The 24,409-nt window shown below is 43.9% G+C and overlaps 1 protein-coding gene across 1 annotated transcript in view; it reads right to left on the reverse strand.

The window, feature by feature from the left end:
* Nucleotides 1–13,932, reverse strand: part of LOC139419404 (calcium/calmodulin-dependent protein kinase kinase 1-like) — a 112,097-nt gene extending 98,165 nt beyond the window's left edge. The window contains exon 1 of the mRNA XM_071169351.1: nt 13,609–13,932. Within this exon, the coding sequence (XP_071025452.1) occupies nt 13,609–13,932 (324 nt within the window). The remainder of the gene's footprint in view (nt 1–13,608) is intronic.
* Nucleotides 13,933–24,409: the final 10,477 nt, after the last annotated feature.

The following is a 24,409-nucleotide window of genomic DNA, read 5'->3' on the forward strand; positions in this document are numbered from 1 at the left end:
GCTATCCCTTCCTACTCAGAGGACACAGCTATCCCTTCCTACTCAGAGGACACAGCTATCCCTCCCTACTCAGAGGACACAGCTATCCCTCCCTACTCGGAGGACACAGCTATCCCTCCCTACTCGGAGGACACAGCTATCCCTCCCTCCTCAGAGGACACAGCTATCCCTTCCTACTCAGAGGACACAGCTATCCCTCCCTACTCAGAGGACACAGCTATCCCTCCCTACTCAGAGGACACAGCTATCCCTCCCTCCTCAGAGGACACAGCTATCCCTCCCTACTCAGAGGACACAGCTATCCCTCCCTACTCAGAGGACACAGCTATCCCTCCCAACTAAGAGGACACAGCTATCCCTCCCTACTCAGAGGACACATCTATCCCTCCCTACTCAGAGGACACAGCTATCCCTCCCAACTAAGAGGACACAGCTATCCCTCCCAACTAAGAGGACACAGCTATCCCTCCCTACTCAGAGGACACAGCTATCCCTCCCTACTCAGAGGACACAGCTATCCCTCCCAACTAAGAGGACACAGCTATCCCTTCCTACTCAGAGGACACAGCTATCCCTCCCTACTCAGAGGACACAGCTATCCCTCCCTACTCAGAGGACACAGCTATCCCTCCCTACTCAGAGGACACAGCTATCCCTCCCTACTCAGAGGACACAGCTATCCCTCCCTACTCAGAGGACACAGCTATCCCTCCCAACTAAGAGGACACAGCTATCCCTTCCTACTCAGAGGACACAGCTATCCCTCCCTACTCAGAGGACACAGCTATCCCTCCCTACTCAGAGGAAACAGCTATCCCTCCCTCCTCAGAGGACACAGCTATCCCTCCCTACTCAGAGGACACAGCTATCCCTCCCTACTCAGAGGACACAGCTATCCCTCCCTACTCAGAGGACACAGCTATCCCTCCCTACTCAGAGGACACAGCTATCCCTCCCTACTCAGAGGACACAGCTATCCCTCCCTACTCAGAGGACACAGCTATCCCTCCCTACTCAGAGGACACAGCTATCCCTCCCTACTCAGAGGACACAGCTATCCCTCCCTACTCAGAGGACACAGCTATCCCTCCCTACTCATAGGACACAGCTATCCCTCCCTACTCAGAGGACACAGCTATCCCTCCCTACTCAGAGGACACAGCTATCCCTCCCTACTCAGAGGACACAGCTATCCCTCCCTACTCAGAGGACACAGCTATCCCTCCCTACTCAGAGGACACAGCTATCCCTCCCTACTCATAGGACACAGCTATCCCTCCCTACTCAGAGGACACAGCTATCCCTCCCTACTCAGAGGACACAGCTGTCCCTCCCTACTCAGAGGACACAGCTATCCCTCCCTACTCAGAGGACACAGCTATCCCTCCCTACTCATAGGACACAGCTATCCCTCCCTACTCAGAGGACACAGCTATCCCTCCCTACTCAGAGGACACAGCTGTCCCTCCCTACTCATAGGACACAGCTATCCCTCCCTACTCAGAGGACACAGCTATCCCTCCCTACTCAGAGGACACAGCTATCCCTCCCTACTCAGAGGACACAGCTATCCCTTCCTACTCAGAGGACACAGCTATCCCTCCCTACTCAGAGGACACAGCTATCCCTCCCTCCTCAGAGGACACAGCTATCCCTCCCAACTAAGAGGACACAGCTATCCCTCCCTACTCAGAGGACACAGCTATCCCTCCCTACTCAGAGGACACAGCTATCCCTCCCTACTCAGAGGACACAGCTATCCCTCCCTACTCAGAGGACACAGCTATCCCTCCCTACTCAGAGGACACAGCTATCCCTCCCTACTCAGAGGACACAGCTATCCCTCCCTACTCAGAGGTCACAGCTATCCCTCCCTCCTCAGAGGACACAGCTATCCCTCCCTACTCGGAGGACACAGCTATCCCTCCCTACTCAGAGGACACAGCTATCCCTCCCTCCTCAGAGGACACAGCTATCCCTCCCTACTCAGAGGACACAGCTATCCCTCCCTACTCAGAGGACACAGCTATCCCTCCCTACTCAGAGGTCACAGCTATCCCTCCCTCCTCAGAGGACACAGCTATCCCTCCCTACTCGGAGGACACAGCTATCCCTCCCTACTCAGAGGACACAGCTATCCCTCCCTCCTCAGAGGACACAGCTATCCCTCCCTACTCAGAGGACACAGCTATCCCTCCCTCCTCAGAGGACACAGCTACCCCTTCCTCCATTTCATCCATTCCTCCATCCCCCAATATCCTTTGATTTCATAATTTCTTGTCATGTGATGTATCTTACAGGGCGGCTGGATGTCATGTTCCTCGTTCGGTAACTTCCAGTACAGGTTAACAGAGGATCATTATGTAGTCAGACATATAACAAATACAACTTGAAACTGCCATTCTATTATTGAAAACCTTTATTGACCCCAAAACTAGTATTGAATGCGGATAAAATGCTAAAGTAAATGTTTACTAGAGAGCGTGACAAAATGATGCTAATGACTTTAGCATAATGTACTTTGGATGGTGTCCATATTGATCATGTCCGTGGTACAAATACCTGGGCATCTGGATCGATGAAAAGCTGTCTTTTAAAAACCATATTGATGAGTTAGTTAAGAAACTTGAGAATAAAAATGGGCTTCTTCTATAGAAATAGGGTCCGGCCTCTCGCTAAATAGTCCATGTTCCTACCGTTCCTAGACCGCGGCAACATCATCTATATGAACGCAGCTGCCACACCATTACAGCTGCTAGATACGGTAGTGTCTATGGCTATGCCGGATTAAGTGATATGACATGCTATTCTATAAAATAATTCCTCCGCAATTAATATCACCTGATTGAGCTAATCATGTAAATGTAATTAACTAGAGAGTCGGGGCACCAGGAAATAATATTTACAGAGCTGTTATCTTCTGAATAAACTCTCAAAGACCTAGTAATATTTTACATCCAACAACTTAGTGAGGGCAGAGAGACACACCTGAGTGCACTGTGCGAGGCTGGAACCCACTTAAACAGACATTACTCCTTCAGTACTGAGCATCGGGTGACGAGCCAATTAATAGAAGAGGGAAATGTATTGGTGCCAAAACGCTGCTCATGCTTTTTCTGAAAAGTGTGAAGGCGATGCTGTCACTGTGGTCGGAAAATGAGGAGAGAGATGGAGGGGGCAGAGTGAGAAAGAGAGAGAGACGAGAGAGAGAGAGAGAGAGAGAGATACAGGGAGAAAGGAAGGGAGGGAGAGAGGAAGGGAGAGAGAGAGAGAGAGAGAGAGAGAGAGAGAGCGAGAGAGGGAGAGGGAGAGAGACAGGGAGAGAGGAAGGGAGAGAGAGAGGAAGGGAGAGAGAGAGGAAGGGAGAGAGAGAGGAAGGGAGGGAGAGAGGAAGGGAGAGAGAGAGAGACGTAGTGTGAGAGCAGTGGAGTACTTTAGAAATACTTTAAAGTACTACTTTTAGGGGTCTGTACTTTACTTTTGACAGGAAAATGGTCCAATTCACACACTTATCAAGAGAACATCACTGCTCATCCCTATTGCCTCTGATCTTGCAGACTCACTAAACATAAACGCTTAGTTTGTAAATGATGTCAGAGACGGAGTGTGAGAGAGACAGAAAGAGAGAGAAAGACAGAGAGGTAGAGAGATTGACAGAGACGGAGTGTGAGAGAGACAGAAAGAGAGAGAAAGACAGAGAGGTAGAGAGATTGACAGAGACAGAGTGTGAGAGAGACAGAAAGAGAGAGAAAGACAGACAGAGGTAGAGAGATTGACAGAGACGGAGTGTGAGAGAGACAGAAAGAGAGAGAAAGACAGAGAGGTAGAGAGATTGACAGAGACGGAGTGTGAGAGAGACAGAAAGAGAGAGAAAGACAGAGAGGTAGAGAGATTGTAAAATATACTGTGTCTGTAAAATGTATATAGCCCATATAATCCTAAGTGCTTTTGTCCATTAGTTTACTCTAATTAGAGGAGGGTGGTAGGGTTAGGGGAAAATAACAAAGGAGAATATCAATACTTTTAAAAAGTATATACACTGTATATTTACAAAAAATATATATTAGGGATTGGAAATGATGCAGACAATGACATTGATAGAAGCCACAATCTATCTGCAATATTAAAGCTGAAATACCCCAAGTCAATAAGAGGAAAACCTCCTCTCTCTCTCTCTCACCATGCCATTCAAGGTTAACCTGGTTCACTCTCACTCAGCACGGCTACAACCTTGGTGTGTCCCACGTTTAACCCTATTACCCACAGGGCTTTGGTCAAAAGGAGTAGGGTGCTATATTAGAGCACTATATAGGGACTAGGGTGCTGTAGTAGTGCACTATATAGGGAATAGGGTGCTGTAGTAGTGCACTATATAGGGAATAGGGTGCTATATTAGTGCACTATATAGGGAATAGGGTGCTATATTAGTGCCCTATATAGGGAATAGGGTGCTGTAGTAGTGCACTATATAGGGAATAGGGTGCTATATTAGTGCACTATATAGGGACTAGGGTGCTATAGTAGTGGACTATATAGGGAATATGGTGCTATAGTAGTGCACTATATAGGGAATAGGGTGCTATAGTAGTGCACTATATAGGGAATAGGGTGCTATAGTCGTGGACTATATAGGGAATAGGGTGCTATAGTAGTGGACTATATAGGGAATAGGGTGCTATAGTCGTGGACTATATAGGGAATAGGGTGCTATAGTAGTGGACTATATAGGGAATAGGGTGCTATAGTAGTGCACTATATAGGGAATAGGGTGCTATAGTAGTGCACTATATAGGGAATAGGGTGATATAATAGTGCACTATATAGGGAATAGGGTGCTATATTAGTGCACTATATAGGGAATAGGGTGCTATAATAGTGCACTATATAGGGAATAGGGTGCTATAGTGGTGGACTATATAGGGAATAGGGTGCTATAGTAGTGCACTATATAGGGAATAGGATGCTATAGTAGTGGACTATATAGGGAATAGGGTGCTATATTAGTGCACTATATAGGGAATAGGGTGCTATAGTAGTGGACTATATAGGGAATAGGGTGCTTAAGTAGTGCACTATATAGGGAATAGGGTGCTATAGTAGTGCACTATATAGGGAATAGGGTGCTATAGTAGTGGACTATATAGGGAATAGGGTGCTATAGTAGTGGACTATATAGGGAATAGGGTGCTATAGTAGTGCACTATATAGGGAATAGGGTGCTATAGTAGTGCACTATATAGGAAATAGGGTGCTATAATAGTGCACTATATAGGGAATAGGGTGCTATATTAGTGCACTATATAGGGAATAGGGTGCCATAATAGTGCACTATATAGGGAATAGGGTGCTATAGTAGTGGACTATATAGGGAATAGGGTGCTATAGTAGTGCACTATATAGGGAATAGGGTGCTATAGTAGTGCACTATATAGGGATTAGGGTGCTATAATAGTGCACTATATAGGGAATAGGGTGCTATATTAGTGCACTATATAGGGAATAGGGTGCTATAATAGTGCACTATATAGGGAATAGGGTGCTATAGTAGTGCACTATATAGGGAATAGGGTGCTATAATAGTGCACTATATAGGGAATAGGGTGCTATAGTAGTGCACTATATAGGGAATAGGGTGCTATAATAGTGCACTATATAGGGAATAGGGTGCTATATTAGTGCACTATATAGGGAATAGGGTGCTATAGTAGTGGACTATATAGGGAATAGGGTGCTATAGTAGTGCACTATATAGGGAATAGGGTGCTATAATAGTGCACTATATAGGGAATAGGGTGCTATATTAGTGCACTATATAGGGAATAGGGTGCTATAGTAGTGGACTATATAGGGAATAGGGTGCTATATTAGTGCACTATATAGGGAATAGGGTGCTATAGTAGTGGACTATATAGGGAATAGGTTGCTATATTAGTGCACTATATAGGGAATAGGGTGCTATAGAAGTGGACTATATAGGGAATAGGGTGCTATAGTAGTGCACTATATAGGGAATAGGGTGCTATAATAGTGCACTATATAGGGAATAGGGTGCTATATTAGTGCACTATATAGGGAATAGGGTGCTATATTAGTGTACTATATAGGGAATAGGGTGCTATAGTAGTGTACTATATAGGGAATAGGGTGCTATATTAGTGCACTATATAGGGAATAGGGTGCTATATTAGTGTACTATTATAGGGAATAGGGTGCTATATTAGTGTACTATATAGGGAATAGGGTGCTATATTAGTGTACTATATAGGGAATAGGGTGCTATATTAGTGTACTATTATAGGGAATAGGGTGCTATAGTAGTGTACTATATAGGGAATAGGGTGCTATATTAGTGCACTATATAGGGAATAGGGTGCTATATTAGTGTACTATATAGGGAATAGGGTGCTATATTAGTGTACTATTATAGGGAATAGGGTGCTATAGTAGTGTACTATATAGGGAATAGGGTGCTATATTAGTGCACTATATAGGGAATAGGGTGCTATATTAGTGTACTATTATAGGGAATAGGGTGCTATATTAGTGTACTATATAGGGAATAGGGTGCTATATTAGTGTACTATATAGGGAATAGGGTGCTATATTAGTGTACTATTATAGGGAATAGGGTGCTATATTAGTGCACTATATAGGGAATAGGGTGCTATAGTAGTGGACTATATAGGGAATAGTGTGCTATAGTAGTGTACTATATAGGGAATAGGGTGCTAGAGTAGTGGACTATATAGGGAATAGGGTGCTATAGTAGTGCACTATATAGGGAATAGGGTGCTATAATAGTGCACTATATAGGGAATAGGGTGCTATATTAGTGCACTATATAGGGAATAGGGTGCTATAGTAGTGGACTATATAGGGAATAGGGTGCTATATTAGTGCACTATATAGGGAATAGGGTGCTATAGTAGTGGACTATATAGGGAATAGGGTGCTATAGTAGTGCACTATATAGGGAATAGGGTGCTATAATAGTGCACTATATAGGGAATAGGGTGCTATAGTAGTGCACTATATAGGGAATAGGGTGCTATAGTAGTGGACTATATAGGGAACAGGGTGCTATAGTAGTGCACTATATAGGGAACAGGGTGCTATAGTAGTGGACTATATAGGGAATAGGGTGCTATATTAGTGCACTATATAGGGAATAGGGTGCTATAGTAGTGGACTATATAGGGAATAGGGTGCTATAGTAGTGCACTATATAGGGAATAGGGTGCTATAGTAGTGCACTATATAGGGAATAGGGTGCTATAGTCGTGGACTATATAGGGAATAGGGTGCTATATTAGTGCACTATATAGGGAATAGGGTGCTATAGTAGTGCACTATATAGGGAATAGGGTGCTATAGTAGTGGACTATATAGGGAATAGGGTGCTATAGTAGTGCACTATATAGGGAACAGGGTGCTATAGTAGTGGACTATATAGGGAATAGGGTGCTATATTAGTGCACTATATAGGGAATAGGGTGCTATAGTAGTGGACTATATAGGGAATATGGTGCTATAGTAGTGCACTATATAGGGAATAGGGTGCTATAGTAGTGCACTATATAGGGAATAGGGTGCTATAGTCGTGGACTATATAGGGAATAGGGTGCTATAGTAGTGGACTATATAGGGAATAGGGTGCTATAGTAGTGCACTATATAGGGAATAGGGTGCTATAGTAGTGCACTATATAGGGAATAGGGTGCTATAATAGTGCACTATATAGGGAATAGGGTGCTATATTAGTGCACTATATAGGGAATAGGGTGCTATAATAGTGCACTATATAGGGAATAGGGTGCTATAGTAGTGGACTATATAGGGAATAGGGTGCTATAGTAGTGCACTATATAGGGAATAGAATGCTATAGTAGTGGACTATATAGGGAATAGGGTGCTATATTAGTGCACTATATAGGGAATAGGGTGCTATAGTAGTGGACTATATAGGGAATAGGGTGCTATAGTAGTGCACTATATAGGGAATAGGGTGCTATAGTAGTGCACTATATAGGGAATAGGGTGCTATAGTAGTGGACTATATAGGGAATAGGGTGCTATAGTAGTGGACTATATAGGGAATAGGGTGCTATAGTAGTGCACTATATAGGGAATAGGGTGCTATAGTAGTGCACTATATAGGGAATAGGGTGCTATAATAGTGCACTATATAGGGAATAGGGTGCTATATTAGTGCACTATATAGGGAATAGGGTGCCATAATAGTGCACTATATAGGGAATAGGGTGCTATAGTAGTGGACTATATAGGGAATAGGGTGCTATAGTAGTGCACTATATAGGGAATAGGGTGCTATAGTAGTGCACTATATAGGGAATAGGGTGCTATAATAGTGCACTATATAGGGAATAGGGTGCTATATTAGTGCACTATATAGGGAATAGGGTGCTATAATAGTGCACTATATAGGGAATAGGGTGTTATAGTAGTGCACTATATAGGGAATAGGGTGCTATAGTAGTGCACTATATAGGGAATAGGGTGCTATAATAGTGCAATATATAGGGAATAGGGTGCTATAGTAGTGCACTATATAGGGAATAGGGTGCTATAATAGTGCACTATATAGGGAATAGGGTGCTATATTAGTGCACTATATAGGGAATAGGGTGCTATAGTAGTGGACTATATAGGGAATAGGGTGCTATAGTAGTGCACTATATAGGGAATAGGGTGCTATAATAGTGCACTATATAGGGAATAGGGTGCTATATTAGTGCACTATATAGGGAATAGGGTGCTATACTAGTGGACTATATAGGGAATAGGGTGCTATATTAGTGCACTATATAGGGAATAGGGTGCTATAGTAGTGGACTATATAGGGAATAGGGTGCTATATTAGTGCACTATATAGGGAATAGGGTGCTATAGTAGTGGACTATATAGGGAATAGGGTGCTATAGTAGTGCACTATATAGGGAATAGGGTGCTATAATAGTGCACTATATAGGGAATAGGGTGCTATATTAGTGTACTATATAGGGAATAGGGTGCTATAGTAGTGTACTATATAGGGAATAGGGTGCTATATTAGTGCACTATATAGGGAATAGGGTGCTATATTAGTGTACTATTATAGGGAATAGGGTGCTATATTAGTGTACTATATAGGGAATAGGGTGCTATATTAGTGTACTATATAGGGAATAGGGTGCTATATTAGTGTACTATTATAGGGAATAGGGTGCTATAGTAGTGTACTATATAGGGAATAGGGTGCTATATTAGTGCACTATATAGGGAATAGGGTGCTATATTAGTGTACTATATAGGGAATAGGGTGCTATATTAGTGTACTATTATAGGGAATAGGGTGCTATAGTAGTGTACTATATAGGGAATAGGGTGCTATATTAGTGCACTATATAGGGAATAGGGTGCTATATTAGTGTACTATATAGGGAATAGGGTGCTATATTAGTGTACTATTATAGGGAATAGGGTGCTATAGTAGTGTACTATATAGGGAATAGGGTGCTATATTAGTGCAGTATATAGGGAATAGGGTGCTATATTAGTGTACTATATAGGGAATAGGGTGCTATATTAGTGTACTATTATAGGGAATAGGGTGCTATAGTAGTGTACTATATAGGGAATAGGGTGCTATATTAGTGCACTATATAGGGAATAGGGTGCTATATTAGTGTACTATTATAGGGAATAGGGTGCTATATTAGTGTACTATATAGGGAATAGGGTGCTATATTAGTGTACTATTATAGGGAATAGGGTGCTATAGTAGTGTACTATATAGGGAATAGGGTGCTATATTAGTGCACTATATAGGGAATAGGGTGCTATATTAGTGTACTATATAGGGAATAGGGTGCTATATTAGTGTACTATTATAGGGAATAGGGTGCTATAGTAGTGTACTATATAGGGAATAGGGTGCTATATTAGTGCACTATATAGGGAATAGGGTGCTATATTAGTGTACTATTATAGGGAATAGGGTGCTATATTAGTGTACTATATAGGGAATAGGGTGCTATATTAGTGTACTATATAGGGAATAGGGTGCTATATTAGTGTAATATTATAGGGAATAGGGTGCTATATTAGTGCACTATATAGGGAATAGTGTGCTATAGTAGTGGACTATATAGGGAATAGTGTGCTATAGTAGTGTACTATATAGGGAATAGGGTGCTATAGTAGTGCACTATATAGGGAATAGGGTGCTATAGTAGTGCACTATATAGGGAATAGGGTGCTATAGTAGTGGACTATATAGAGAGCCTCTGGTCTTGGAGAAGCTGACAGACAGAGCCAGACAGAACCTTTAATAAATCCTCTTTTGATTTTTTTTGTATTCAATTCAGTCTGGCATGAGAAGTGTTCCCCATCTGCAAAGACATGGTTCCTCTGCTATTGAGCTGTGCCTTAAAATCTACAGCGTGACTTACTACCATATATGGGCATGAGAGTGTATAAGGGCAGGCCGAGTCGATGACCTCATTTCAAGATGGCTGCTACCTACATTACGATTAGCGTTGTGAAGCATAAACAAAATAAACCCGGAATAAATTGATTCACACCAAAAGCCGGGACTCCACACATCATGAGGATATCTTATTTGTCTGGCTGTGACCTACTGTTATTGATCACCAGCCCCGAGAGGCAAAATGTGTATTTTATACAACGTTTTCACCAAACAGCAAACATCTTACAAGGTCAATTTGGTCTGTGTTTGAGCTGTAGCTACACGAGGGGTATGACATTTAATCCTTAGGTTGGTGGGAACAAATCTAGCCTATTGACAATGTTCTCTAATGATGTATAACTTAATGGCAACATCGAAAGTCCACCTAGTGACTATATCTTTGCGCATCAAAAATATGATGAAAACACCACCACAATGTATGAGGGAGGTTGGTGTTGTTGTTTTTATAGTAAACAATAACTTTAAGGCACATGCAGTGTGCAAAAACAGTGCAATTACCACATTCAGACACTTTGGAGAGGTTGAAAGGATACTTGAATGTACCCTGGATACCCCATAACACCACACTGTTTGAGTTTTATTTTATTTTTAATTAAATCTTTATTCAACCAGGTAGGTCAGTTGAGAACAAGTTCTCATTTACAACTGTGACCTGGTCAAGATAACGCAAAGCAGTGCGACAAAAACAACAACACAGAGTTACACATGGAGTAAAACAAACATACAGTCAATAACAACACAATAGAAAAATCGATATACAGCGTGTGCAAATGTAGTACGATTAGGGAGGTAAGGCAATAAATAGGCCATAGTGGCGAAATAATTTCAATTTAGCATTAATACTGGAGTGATAGATGTGCATTTCAAGCTAAAGTGTCCCTAGCTAACGTTAGGTGGCTGGGTCGTTAGCTAACGTGTGATGTGATGTGTGTGATCTTACATGTTGTTTACCTAGCGAGGTTAATTGTTTAGCTAGCTAGCTAGGTACAGTGTACAACACCTGTTGAATATGGCCAGTGGCAGTAAACGTCAGCAAAAAAACGTAATGAAATTGTTGCCAGCGCTGGTTAGGCTGTTTTCATGTTATCCAGAGGTAAACAAATCTTCGGCCAGAGCGTCAAGTTTGCTCTCTGAACGCAAGGAGATGGACGGGGCTAAAGCTTCAGAGGGTGTGGACGATGCTGAATGGGTGTGGCCAAAGCTTAAGAGGGTGTGGACGATGCTGAATGGGTGGGGCTAAAGCTTCAGAGGGTGTGGACGATGCTGAATGGGTGGGGCTAAAGCTTAAGAGGGTGTGGACGATGCTGAATGGGTGTGGCTAAAGCTTAAGAGGGTGTGGACGATGCTGAATGGGTGGGGCTAAAGCTTAAGAGGGTGTGGACGATGCTGAATGGGTGTGGCTAAAGCTTAAGAGGGTGTGGACGATGCTGAATGGGTGGGGCTAAAGCTTCAGAGGGTGTGGACGATGCTGAATGGGTGGGGCTAAAGCTTCAGAGGGTGTGGACAATGCTGAATGGGTGGGGCTAAAGCTTAAGAGGGTGTGGACGATGCTGAATGGGTGGGGCTAACGCTTAAGAGGGTGTGGACGATGCTGAATGGGTGGGGCTAAAGCTTAAGAGGGTGTGGACGATGCTGAATGGGTGGGGCTAAAGCTTCAGAGGGTGTGGACGATGCTGAATGGGTGGGGCTAAAGCTTAAGAGGTTGTGGACGATGCTGAATGGGTGGGGCTAAAGCTTAAGAGGGTGTGGACGATGCTGAATGGGTGTGGCTAAAGCTTAAGAGGGTGTGGACGATGCTGAATGGGTGGGGCTAAAGCTTCAGAGGGTGTGGACGATGCTGAATGGGTGGGGCTAAAGCTTAAGAGGGTGTGGACGATGCTGAATGGGTGTGGCTAAAGCTTAAGAGGGTGTGGACGATGCTGAATGGGTGTGGCTAAAGCTTAAGAGGGTGTGGACGATGCTGAATGGGTGTGGCTAAAGCTTAAGAGGGTGTGGACGATGCTGAATGGGTGTGGCTAAAGCTTAAGAGGGTGTGGACGATGCTGAATGGGTGGGGCTAAAGCTTCAGAGGGTGTGGACGATGCTGAATGGGTGGGGCTAAAGCTTAAGAGGGTGTGGACGATGCTGAATGGGTGGGGCTAAAGCTTAAGAGGGTGTGGACGATGCTGAATGGGTAGGGCTAAAGCTTCAGAGGGTATGGACAATGCTGAATGGGTGGGGCTAAAGCTTCAGAGGGTGTGGACGATGCTGAATGGGTGTAGACAAGGAAGAGCTCTCTCACCGAAACGCTAAAATGCCCTTTTCTCAAAAGTGAGTTTACAAGTTTATCAACTTTCAAAGCAGAATTTCTTTTCCATTGTTCCTCAAAAATGCAGTGTATGATATACCATTTTGTAGCTCTGAGTCTCTACTTTTACCAATGTAAAAAAAATATTTCACATTTTGCTACATAGAGCACAAAATCCAGGTGTTGTGTCACATTCTACCATTACATTTAAGAGGTATATCTTTCAGTCTTGGACTGCTTCCCAAATGGAACTCTATTCCCTATAAAGTGCACTACTTTAGACCAGAGTCCAAGTGGAATAGGGTGCCATTTCATACACACTCTTGGAGATGGGCTACTTCCTGGTGTTCTCTCAGATGAGACCAGACGGTTATGCAGCTAGAGGCAACATATTCTATATGTGCATTACACATTAATGTCAATCCCACAATGTCATGACCGTCCCTGAGCAGAGCACTGCCCTAGGTCATCTCAGAACACACACACACACACACACACACACACACACACACACACACACACACACACACACACACAGCTGTGACTCTCAAGCCAACAATGACTGCAAAAAGATGAAAACAGGATTTCTCTGGCTGTGGCTGCTGGTGTCTTCAACATTTTAATTCTATTCATCTTTTATTTAAACCTGAAAACCTCTTGGTATTCAGTCAGATGTTCTACCACTGAACTATGCCTCCAAACCCCATTTATAAATCTGACTTAGCCCTCTCAATTCAATTCAAAACTTAGGAGCAATAATCATGTTTATTGCACTGAACTGAATTGCATTAAAGTCCTTTTTCCTGTGTAGGCGCAGAGTCCGTTCACTCACCTCTGCATCTGAGATGGAGACCTGCTTGGACTCCACTGTGGGTCTGCGTGCCACACGGGGGGAGACGTGAGTCCCCTCTGATGGGTACGTCCCTCGTTCCTGTAGCGACAGCTTCCTCCCTGAGAGGTGCGCCCGCGAAGGAGGGCCCCTTTTAGCTCCGCCCTGCTGAGCCCCGTTCCTCACGCCATTGGCCGGTGAGACCTCTGTCTCGGTGGTCTTCATGGTGACTGCGGCCATCATGGCGGTGAGGTTACTGGTGTCAGGGGTCATTGAGTCAGGGTCGGAGTCGTCCCTTCTGCAGCCCGGGTCGGTACTCATAGCCATCACTGGAAGAAGCAATGGGGGGAACGCCGGAGTAAAAGGGGAGGAGGGAGGCGGCGTGGGCACAACAGCATCAACGTGGTCTGGGCCAGCCAGGGGGGGAGGGGGGACTTGCACTGGAGTCTCACTGCAGCCAACAGAGAGTAGAGAGAGGGATCATTTCATATAAGATGATAACATGATTGAGATTATTCTATTTTTGTTGATTTAACCTTAATTTGACCTGTATTTATCCTATTGAGGAAACCAATGGAGACCTGGCCAAGAGGGCAATAGAAATACACATCAAACACATTATGATGTCATAGGACATGAATAATACAGACATTGATATAGTATCGAGGTTCCATGATTTAACGGGTTACAGATAACAACCAGACCAATCTAATCCACCCAAGAGCATGTACATATTGGCATTCCATCAAGTCAGTGGCCTTTCACAAGTGTAATTTGGTCCAGAAAAAAACGTTTGGTTTTTTAGCTAATTGTAACATTCTGTCGTAAAGAGCACATGTTTAACTCCATAAAAATCTGTTTCCCATCTAAAGAGGTTAAATAATGATGGTGAAAATCCATCTGCCTCCTCCTCTCCAACAGCCCCTCTATCTCTCCCTCTCTCCATCTGCCTCCTCCTCTCCAACAGCCCCTCTATCTCTCCCTCTCTCCATCTGCCTCTCAATTCAATTCAATTCAAGGGGCTTTATTGGCATGGGAAACATGTGTTAACATTGCCAAAGCAGGTGAGGTAGATAATATACAAAAGTGAAATAAACAATCAAAATACAGTGTTGTAACAATGTACAAATGGTTCAAGAACACAAGGGAAAATAAATAAGCATAAAGATGGGTTGTATTTACAATGGTGTTTGTTCTTCACTGGTTGCCCTTTTCTTGTGGCAACAGGTCACAAATCTTGCTGCCGTGATGGCACACTGGAATTTCACCCAGTAAATATGGGAGTTTAGTGAGCACATAGCCTGTCTTCTCTTGAGAGCCATGTCTGCCTACTGCGGCCTTTCTCAATAGCAAGGCTATGCTCACTGAGTCTGTACATAGTCAAAGCTTTCCTTAATTTTGGGTCAGTCACAGTGGTCAGGTATTCTGCCACTGTGTACTCTCTGTTTAGGGCCAAATAGCATTCTAGTTTGCTCTGTTTTTTTGTTAATTCTTTCCAATGTGTCAAGTAATTATCTTTTTGTTTTCTCATGATTTGGTTGGGTCTATTGTGCTGCTGTCCTGGGGCTCTGTGCGGTGTGTTTGTGTTTGTGAACAGAGCCCCAGGACCAGCTTGCTTAGGGGACTCTTCTCCAGGTTCATCTCTCTGTTGGTGATGGCTTTGTTATGGAAGGTTTGGGAATCGCTTCCTTTTAGGTGGTTGTAGAATTTAACGGCTCTGTTCTGGATTTTGATAATTAGTGGGTATCGGCCTAATTCTGCTCTGCATGCATTATTTGGTGTTCTACGTTGTACACAGAGGATATTTTTGCAGAATTCTGCGTGCAGAGTCTCAATTTGGTGTTTGTCCCATTTTGTGAATTCTTGGTTGGTGAGCGGACCCCAGACCTCACAACCAATAAAGGGCAATGGGCTCTATGACTGATTCAAGTATTTTTAGCCAGATCCTAATTGGTATGTTGAAATGTATGTTCCTTTTGATGGCATAGAATGCCCTTCTTGCCTTGTCTCTCAGATCGTTCACAGCTTTGTGGAAGTTACCTGTGGCGCTGATGTTTAGGCCAAGGTATGTATCATTTTTTGTGTGCTCTAGGGCAACAGTGTCTAGATGGAATTTGTATTTGTGGTCCTGGCGACTGGACCTTTTTTGGAACACCCTTATTTTGGTCTTACTGAGATTTACTGTCAGGGCCCAGGTCTGACAGAATCTGTGCAGAAGATCTATGTGCTGCTGTAGGCCCTCCTTGGTTGGTGACAGAAGCACCAGATCATCAGCAAACAGTAGACATTTGACTTCGGATTCTAGTAGGGTGAGGCCGGGTACTGCAGACTTTTCTAGTGCCCGCGCCAATTCGTTGATATATATGTTGAAGAGGGTGGGGCTTAAGCTGCATTCCTGTCTCAACCCACAACCCTGTGTGAAGAAATGTGTGTGTTTTTTGCCAATTTTAACCGCACACTTGTTGTTTGTGTACATGGATTTTATAACGTCGTATGTTTTACCACCAACACCACTTTCCATCAATTTGTATAGCAGATCCTCATGCCAAATTGAGTCGAAGGCTTTTTTGAAATCAACAAAGCATGAGAAGACTTTTCCTCTCTCCATCTGCCTCTCTCTCTCTCTCCCTCCCTCTCTCTCTCTCTCTCTCTATCTCTCTCTCTCCCCATCTGCCTCTCTCTCTCTCTCTCTCCCTCTCTCCATCTCTCTGACTCTCCATTTGTCTCTCTCTCTCCATCTGTCCATCTGCCTCTCTCTCTCTCTCCCTCCCTCTCTCTCTTTATCTCTCTCTCTCCCCATCTGCCTCTCTCTCTCTCTCTCTCTCTCTCTCTCTCTCTCTCTCTCTCCATTTGTCTCTGTCTAACTCTCTCTCCATTTGTCTCTGTCTGTCTGTCTCTCTCTCTATCTGCCTCTCTCTCTCTCTCTCTCTCTCCATCTGTCTCTGACTCTCTCTCCATTTGTCTCTCTCTCTCTCCATCTGTCCATCTGCCTCTCTCTCTCTCCCTCCCTCTCTCTCTCTATCTCTCTCTCTCTCCCCATCTGCCTCTCTCTCTCTCTCTCTCCATTTGTCTCTGTCTAACTCTCTCTCCATTTGTCTCTGTCTGTCTCTCTCTCTCTCTCTCGCTCTCTCTCTTTCCACCTATGTCTGACTCTCTCTCCATTTGTCTCTGTCTCTCTCTCTCGCTCTCTCTCTCTCTGTCTGTGTGTGTGTTTACATGTCTGTCTTAACACAGATCTGATGAACAAGATCCACTGTCTCATGCAATTTCACCGAGTGTATGTGTCTGTGTGTGTGTTTGTGTGTGTCTCTGTGTGTTTGAACCTATGTGACAATCACAGCAGAGATTTGTTCATTGTAAGCTCTCCCCTTTTATCCCAAATGTAAATGAGGGAAACAGCTTGTCATAGTGAGCTGGTATCAGAGGGAGGTGGAGCAGCCAGCTGGTTGAGGAATTATTGTCTCTGCAGAAAAGACCACAGACAGAGGTTCAGATCTACTCCTCTTAACTCTATTTTCCTATAACTGCATGGTTGGTTAAGGGCTTGTAGCAATTCACAGTAAGATTTACACCTGTTTGTAATGTCTGCTTCCAACTCACACTCTCAAACACATAGATCCCCTGAACGTAGCTCACTCTCCAGATCCCAATCACTTGAATTCTGATCACCTGTTCACACACCTGTATGTCATTATCACACACTATTTAGTTCAGTTCTTAGCACCCCGTCATCGTGAGGTATTGTTTGTTTTGTGACACTTCTATTCAGATGGTGGTTTTCCCATAATTTAATCCTCCCGTGGATGATAGTTTGTCCTGCCTCACTAACGACGCTTTGCCTATTCCTTGCCTGTACTTTAGATTTCCTGTTATCAACCTATTGCCTGATCTCCCAGACGACGTTACTAGCCTTTTCCCTGCCTGTACTCTTGCCTTTTTTGACCCCCTGTGTATGACCTTCTGCCCGGACCAGGGGCAGGACCTGCCTGCCCCTGGACCCACTCACGACTCATCATATTTTAGTGCATGACGGTGGCTGCATCATGTTATGGGTATGCTTGTCATCGGAAACTGAATGGAGCTAAGAACAGGCAAAATCCTAGAGGAAAACCTGATAAGGTCTGCTTTCAAACAGACACTGGGAGACAAATTCACCTTTCAGCATGACAATAACCTAAAACACAAAGACAAATATACACTGGAGTTGGTTACCAAGACAACACTGAATGTTCCTGAGTGGCCTAGTTACAGTTTTGACTTAAATCAGCTTGAAAATATATGGAAAGACTTAAAAATGGGTGTATAGCAATGATCAACTTGACAGAACTTAAAGAATTTTGAAAATAATGATGTGCAAATGTTGCACATTCCAGGTGTGGAAAGATCTTAGAGACTTAACCAGAAAGACTCACAGCTGTAATCGCTCTTAGAGACTTACCCAGAAAGACTCACAGCTGTAATCGCTCTTAGAGACTTACCCAGAAAGACTCACAGCTGTAATCGCTCTTAGAGACTTACCCAGAAAGATACACAGCTGTAATCAGGGGGTTTAATATGTATCTATTTTTCATAACATTTTTTTTAATTGTAGAGTTATTCTTCCACTTTGACGTTAGTGTTGTCTGGGTCATTGACAAAAAAAGAAAGGTACATCCATTTGAATCCCACCCTGTGACATAAAAAGTGTAAAAAGTGAAGGGTTGTGAACACTTTCTAAAGGAACTATACAAACAGTAACACACACACACACCGTAACACACACACACACACACACCGTAACACACACACACACCGTAACACACACACACACACACACACACACACACACACACACACACACACTGTAACACACACACACCGTAACACACACACACCGTAACACACACACACACCGTAACACACACACCGTAACACACACACACACACACCGTAACACACACACAGACACACACCGTAACACACACACACACACACACACTGCAACACACACACACACACACACTGCAACACACACACACACACACCGTAACACACACACACCGTAACACACACACACTGTAACACACACGCACCGTAACACACACACACACACACACATTAACACATTGTCATCTTCTGCTATTTCTTAGAACCCTCTCCTTTAGTCAGTGGCTGGTATTCTAGATAACTGGAACTTATAACTGGGGTCAAATGGATTCAACTGGGACTTTTAACTGGGGTCAAATGGATTCAACTGGGACTTTTAACTGGGGTCAAATGGATTCAACTGGGACTTTTAACTGGGGTCAAATGGATTCAACTGGGACTTTTAACTGGGATCAAATGGATTCAACTGGGACTTTTAACTGGGGTCAAGTGGATTCAACTGGGACTTTTAACTGGGGTCAAATGGATTCAACTGGGACTTTTAACTGTGGTCAAGTGGATTCAACTGGGACTTTTAACTGGGGTCAAATGGATTCAACTGGGACTTTTAACTGGGGTCAAATGGATTCAACTGGGACTTTTGACTGGGGTCAAATGGATTCAACTGGGACTTTTAACTGGGATCAAGTGGATTCAACTGGGACTTTTAACAGGGGTCGAGTGGATTCAACTGGGACTTTTAACTGGGGTCAAATGGATTCAACTTGGACTGTTGACTGGGGTCAAATGGATTCAACTGGGACTTTTAACTGGGGTCAAGTGGATTCAACTGGGACTTTTAACTGGGGGTCAAATGGATTCAACTGGGACTTTTAACTGGGGTCAAATGGATTCACCTGGGACTTTTAACTGGGGTCGAGTGGATTCAACTGGGACTTTTAACTGGGGTCAAGTGGATTCAACTGGGACTTTTAACTGGGGTCAAGTTGATTCAACTGGGACTTTTAACTGGGGTCAAATGGATTCAACTGGGACTTTTAACTGGGGTCAAGTGGATTCAACTGGGACTTTTAACTGGGGTCAAATGGATTCAACTGGGACTTTTAACTGGGGTCAAATGGATTCATGCAGAATTGTATTTTTCACCAGGGCTCCTGGCTTCATGTCAACTGCAGTCGTTTCACGCTTGGCTGTGTGTGTGTGTGTGTGTGTGTGTGTGTGTTCGTGTGGGTGTACGTGTTGTCTCCACCATATCAGTTCACTCACAGTGGGTGGGCAATCCAAGTTCTGGAGGGCTGGCTGCTCGTTGCCCCTGACAACCATTAAATGTGAAGGACCTTGACGCACCTACGAATTCACTAAAACTTACAGCGTGTAGCTTTCAGTGTTCCTTGGTCGGATGACTGTCTTTCTACTAAATAACAAACACTGCTGCCAAAACAGTACACTGAAAGCAATTACACTTTGACAATCACACAATTACACTTTGACAATTACACAATTACACTTTGACAATTACACAATTACACTTTGAAAGCCTTTTCATTGGTTGAAGCAGAGTGGAGTGGTTGAGGAATTGAGAGAAAGAGAAGTGCCATTGACTCTTGACCCCATAGATGAACATGGAGAAGTCACTTCCGGGTATTAGGCTGATAAGTAAAACAACCTAATAATTGCACATGGAAGTGTTATAGAAGTGTTATAGAAAATAAACACATTCATTGGACCAGCGCCGTGGCTGATTCTATGGGATTAGCAGTGAAAACGTGACCAGAGTTCAGGAAATCATGTAGCAAAGTGGCTTTAGATTAGTCAGAAAAACATTTTAAATGAATAGAATGACAGTAAAACAGTTATGCTATGTTGTTGGCTGAGTAGTTAAGCTGAAATTTACTACGATTGTGTTTATTTTTTTAACTTTGATGGCGAACTGTATGTGCTGCTAATATTCTCTTTCAGAATGCCGGTGCTGGTCCTCTTCTGCATGGAATTATTACGTTGTTTTATCCTTTGATATCTTCAACCTAGGTCAAGCTGGCCCCAAACTAGAGGTTGCGACCCCGTGAGGGGTCGCCTGATATGAAAATGGGGTCACGGGAGAATTTCCAAAATCCTGAAGAAAAACATTTATACAAAAATATATATATTATAATATAGCACAGAGAGGACAGGGAGGAAAGAACACGAATGTGACAACAACTAAAATGGTCTTACTGTGGAGAATTCAAGGAATAAATAGGAGGGCAAGTGAACAAAAGTATGTGGACACCCCTTCAAATTAGTGGATTCAGATTTTTCAGCAGCACCCGTTGCTGACAGGTGTATAAAATCGAGCACACAGCCATGTAATCTCCATAGACAAACATTGTCAGTAGAATGACCTTACTGAAGAGCTCAGTGACGTTCAACGTGGCACCGTCACAGGATGCCACCTTTCCATCAAGTCAGTTTGTCAAATGTCTGTCCTGCTAGAACTGCCCCCGGTCAACTGTAAGTGCTGTTATTGTGAAGTGGAAACGCCTAGGAGCAACAACGGCTCAGTCGCAAAGTGGTAGGCCACACAAGCTCACAGAACGGGACAGAGCGTAGCGTGTAAATATTGTCTGTCCTCGGTTGCAACACTCTACCGAGTTCCAAACTCCCTCTGGAAGCAACATCAGCATAGGAACTGTTTGTCGGGAACTTCATGAAATGGGTTTCCACGGCCGAGCAGCCAAACACAAGCCTATGGTCACCATGCCAATGGCAAGCGTCGGCTGGAGTGGTGTAAAGCTCGACGCCATTGGAGTGGAAGTGGAAACACGTTCAAGCCAGGCCTAATCGCCCAACATAAGTGCTCAACTTCACTAATGCTCTTGTGGCTGAACGGAAGAAAGTCCCAGCGGCAATGTTCCAACATCTAGTGGAAAGCGATCCCAGGAGAGTGGAGGCTGTTATAGCAGCAATGTTCCAACATCTAGTGGAAAGCCTTCTCAGAAGAGTGGAGGCTGTTATAGCAGCAATGTTCCAACATCTAGTGGAAAGCCTTTCCAGGAGAGTGGAGGCTGTTATAGCAGCAATGTTCCAACATCTAGTGGAAAGCCTTCCCAGAAGAGTGGAGGCTGTTATAGCAGCAATGTTCCAACATCTAGTGGAAAGCCTTCCTAGAAGAGTGGAGGAGGTTAAAGCAGCAATGTTCCAACATCTAGTGGAAAGCCTTCCCAGGAGAGTGGAGGCTGTTATAGCAGCAATGTTCCAACATCTAGTGGAAAGCCTTCCCAGAAGAGTGGAGGCTGTTATAGCAGCAATGTTCCAACATCTAGTGGAAAGCCTTCCCAGAAGAGTGGAGGCTGTTATAGCAGCAATGTTCCAACATCTAGTGGAAAGCCTTCCCAGAAGAGTGGAGGCTGTTATAGCAGCAACGTTCCAACATCTAGTGGAAAGCCTTCCCAGAAGAGTGTAGGCTGTTATAGGAGCAACGTTCCAACATCTAGTGAAAAGCCTTCCCAGAAGAGTGGAGGCTGTTATAGCAGCAACGTTCCAACATCTAGTGGAAAGCCTTCCCAGAAGAGTGGAGGCTGTTATAGCAGCAATGTTCCAACATCTAGTGGAAAGCCTTCCCAGAAGAGTGGAGGCTGTTATAGCAGCAATGTTCCAACATCTAGTGGAAAGCCTTCCCAGAAGAGTGGAGGATGTTATAGCAGCAATGTTCCAACATCTAGTGGAAAGCCTTCCTAGAAGAGTGGAGGATGTTATAGCAGCAATGTTCCAACATCTAGTGGAAAGCCTTCCCAGAAGAGTGGAGGCTGTTATAGCAGCAATGTTCCAACATCTAGTGGAAAGCCTTCTCAGAAGAGTGGAGGCTGTTATAGCAGCAATGTTCCAACATCTAGTGGAAAGCCTTCCCAGAAGAGTGGAGGAGGTTAAAGCAGCAATGTTCCAACATCTAGTGGAAAGCCTTCCCAGAAGAGTGGAGGAGGTTAAAGCAGCAATGTTCCAACATCTAGTGGAAAGCCTTCCCAGAAGAGTGGAGGCTGTTATAGCAGCAATGTTCCAACATCTAGTGGAAAGCCTTCTCAGAAGAGTGGAGGCTGTTATAGCAGCAATGTTCCAACATCTAGTGGAAAGCCTTCTCAGAAGAGTGGAGGCTGTTATAGCAGCAATGTTCCAACATCTAGTGGAAAGCCTTCCCAGAAGAGTGGAGGCTGTTATAGCAGAAATGTTCCAACATCTAGTGGAAAGCCTTCTCAGAAGAGTGGAGGCTGTTATAGCAGCAATGTTCCAACATCTAGTGGAAAGCCTTCCCAGAAGAGTGGAGGAGGTTAAAGCAGCAATGTTCCAACATCTAGTGGAAAGCCTTCCTAGAAGAGTGGAGGAGGTTAAAGCAGCAATGTTCCAACATCTAGTGGAAAGTCTTCCCAGAAGAGTGGAGGCTGTTATAGCAGCAATGTTCCAACATCTAGTGGAAAGCCTTCCCAGAAGAGTGGAGGAGGTTAAAGCAGCAATGTTCCAACATCTAGTGGAAAGCCTTCCTAGAAGAGTGGAGGAGGTTAAAGCAGCAATGTTCCAACATCTAGTGGAAAGCCTTCCTAGAAGAGTGGAGGCTGTTATAGCAGCAACGTTCCAACATCTAGTGGAAAGCCTTCCTAGAAGAGTGGAGGCTGTTATAGCAGCAATGTTCCAACATCTAGTGGAAAGCCTTCCTAGAAGAGTGGAGGCTGTTATAGCAGCAATGTTCCAACATCTAGTGGAAAGCCTTCCTAGAAGAGTGGAGGCTGTTATAGCAGCAACGTTCCAACATCTAGTGGAAAGCCTTCCTAGAAGAGTGGAGGCTGTTATAGCAGCAATGTTCCAACATCTAGTGGAAAGCCTTCCTAGAAGAGTGGAGGCTGTTATAGCAGCAACGTTCCAACATCTAGTGGAAAGCCTTCCTAGAAGAGTGGAGGCTGTTATAGCAGCAATGTTCCAACATCTAGTGGAAAGCCTTCCCAGAAGAGTGGAGGCTGTTATAGCAGCAATGTTCCAACATCTAGTGGAAAGCCTTCCCAGAAGAGTGGAGGCTGTTATAGCAGCAATGTTTCAACATCTAGTGGAAAGCCTTCTCAGAAGAGTGGAGGCTGTTATAGCAGCAATGTTCCAACATCTAGTGGAAAGCCTTCTCAGAAGAGTGGAGGCTGTTATAGCAGCAATGTTCCAACATCTAGTGGAAAGCCTTCCCAGAAGAGTGGAGGCTGTTATAGCAGCAATGTTCCAACATCTAGTGGAAAGCCTACCCAGAAGAGTGGAGGCTGTTATAGCAGCAATGTTCCAACATCTAGTGGAAAGCCTTCCCAGAAGAGTGGAGGCTGTTATAGCAGCAATGTTCCAACATCTAGTGGAAAGCCTTCCCAGAAGAGTGGAGGCTGTTATAGCAGCAATGTTCCAACATCTAGTGGAAAGCCTTCCCAGAAGAGTGGAGGCTGTTATGGCAGCAATGTTCCAACATCTAGTGGAAAGCCTTCCCAGAAGAGTGGAGGTTGTTATAGCAGCAAATGGGGGACCAACTCCATATTAATAATGCCCATGATTTTGTAATGAGACGTTCGACGAGCAGCTGTCCACATACTGTTGGTCATATAGTGAATCTCAAATTATTGTAATGTTGAAAAAAAGGTGTATATATATATATATATACAGTGGGGAGAACAAGTATTTGATACACTGCTGATTTTGCAGGTTTTCCTACTTACAAAGCATGTAGAGGTCTGTCATTTTTATCATAGGTACACTTCAACTGTGAAAGACAGAATCTAAAACGAAAATCCAGAAAATCACATTTTATGATTTTTAAGTAAATAATTTGCATTTTATATATAAAATACTAAAACCTTCTACAGATGAGTGATCGAATCAGTGGATTCAGAGGAAATAATTCCTATTGGAGAGAGATTCATACAAAAACGAACCATGTTTCAGAAAA

This window comes from Oncorhynchus clarkii, chromosome 10 (genome assembly GCF_045791955.1).
Source record: "Oncorhynchus clarkii lewisi isolate Uvic-CL-2024 chromosome 10, UVic_Ocla_1.0, whole genome shotgun sequence".
Taxonomy (NCBI): Eukaryota; Metazoa; Chordata; class Actinopteri; order Salmoniformes; family Salmonidae; genus Oncorhynchus; species Oncorhynchus clarkii.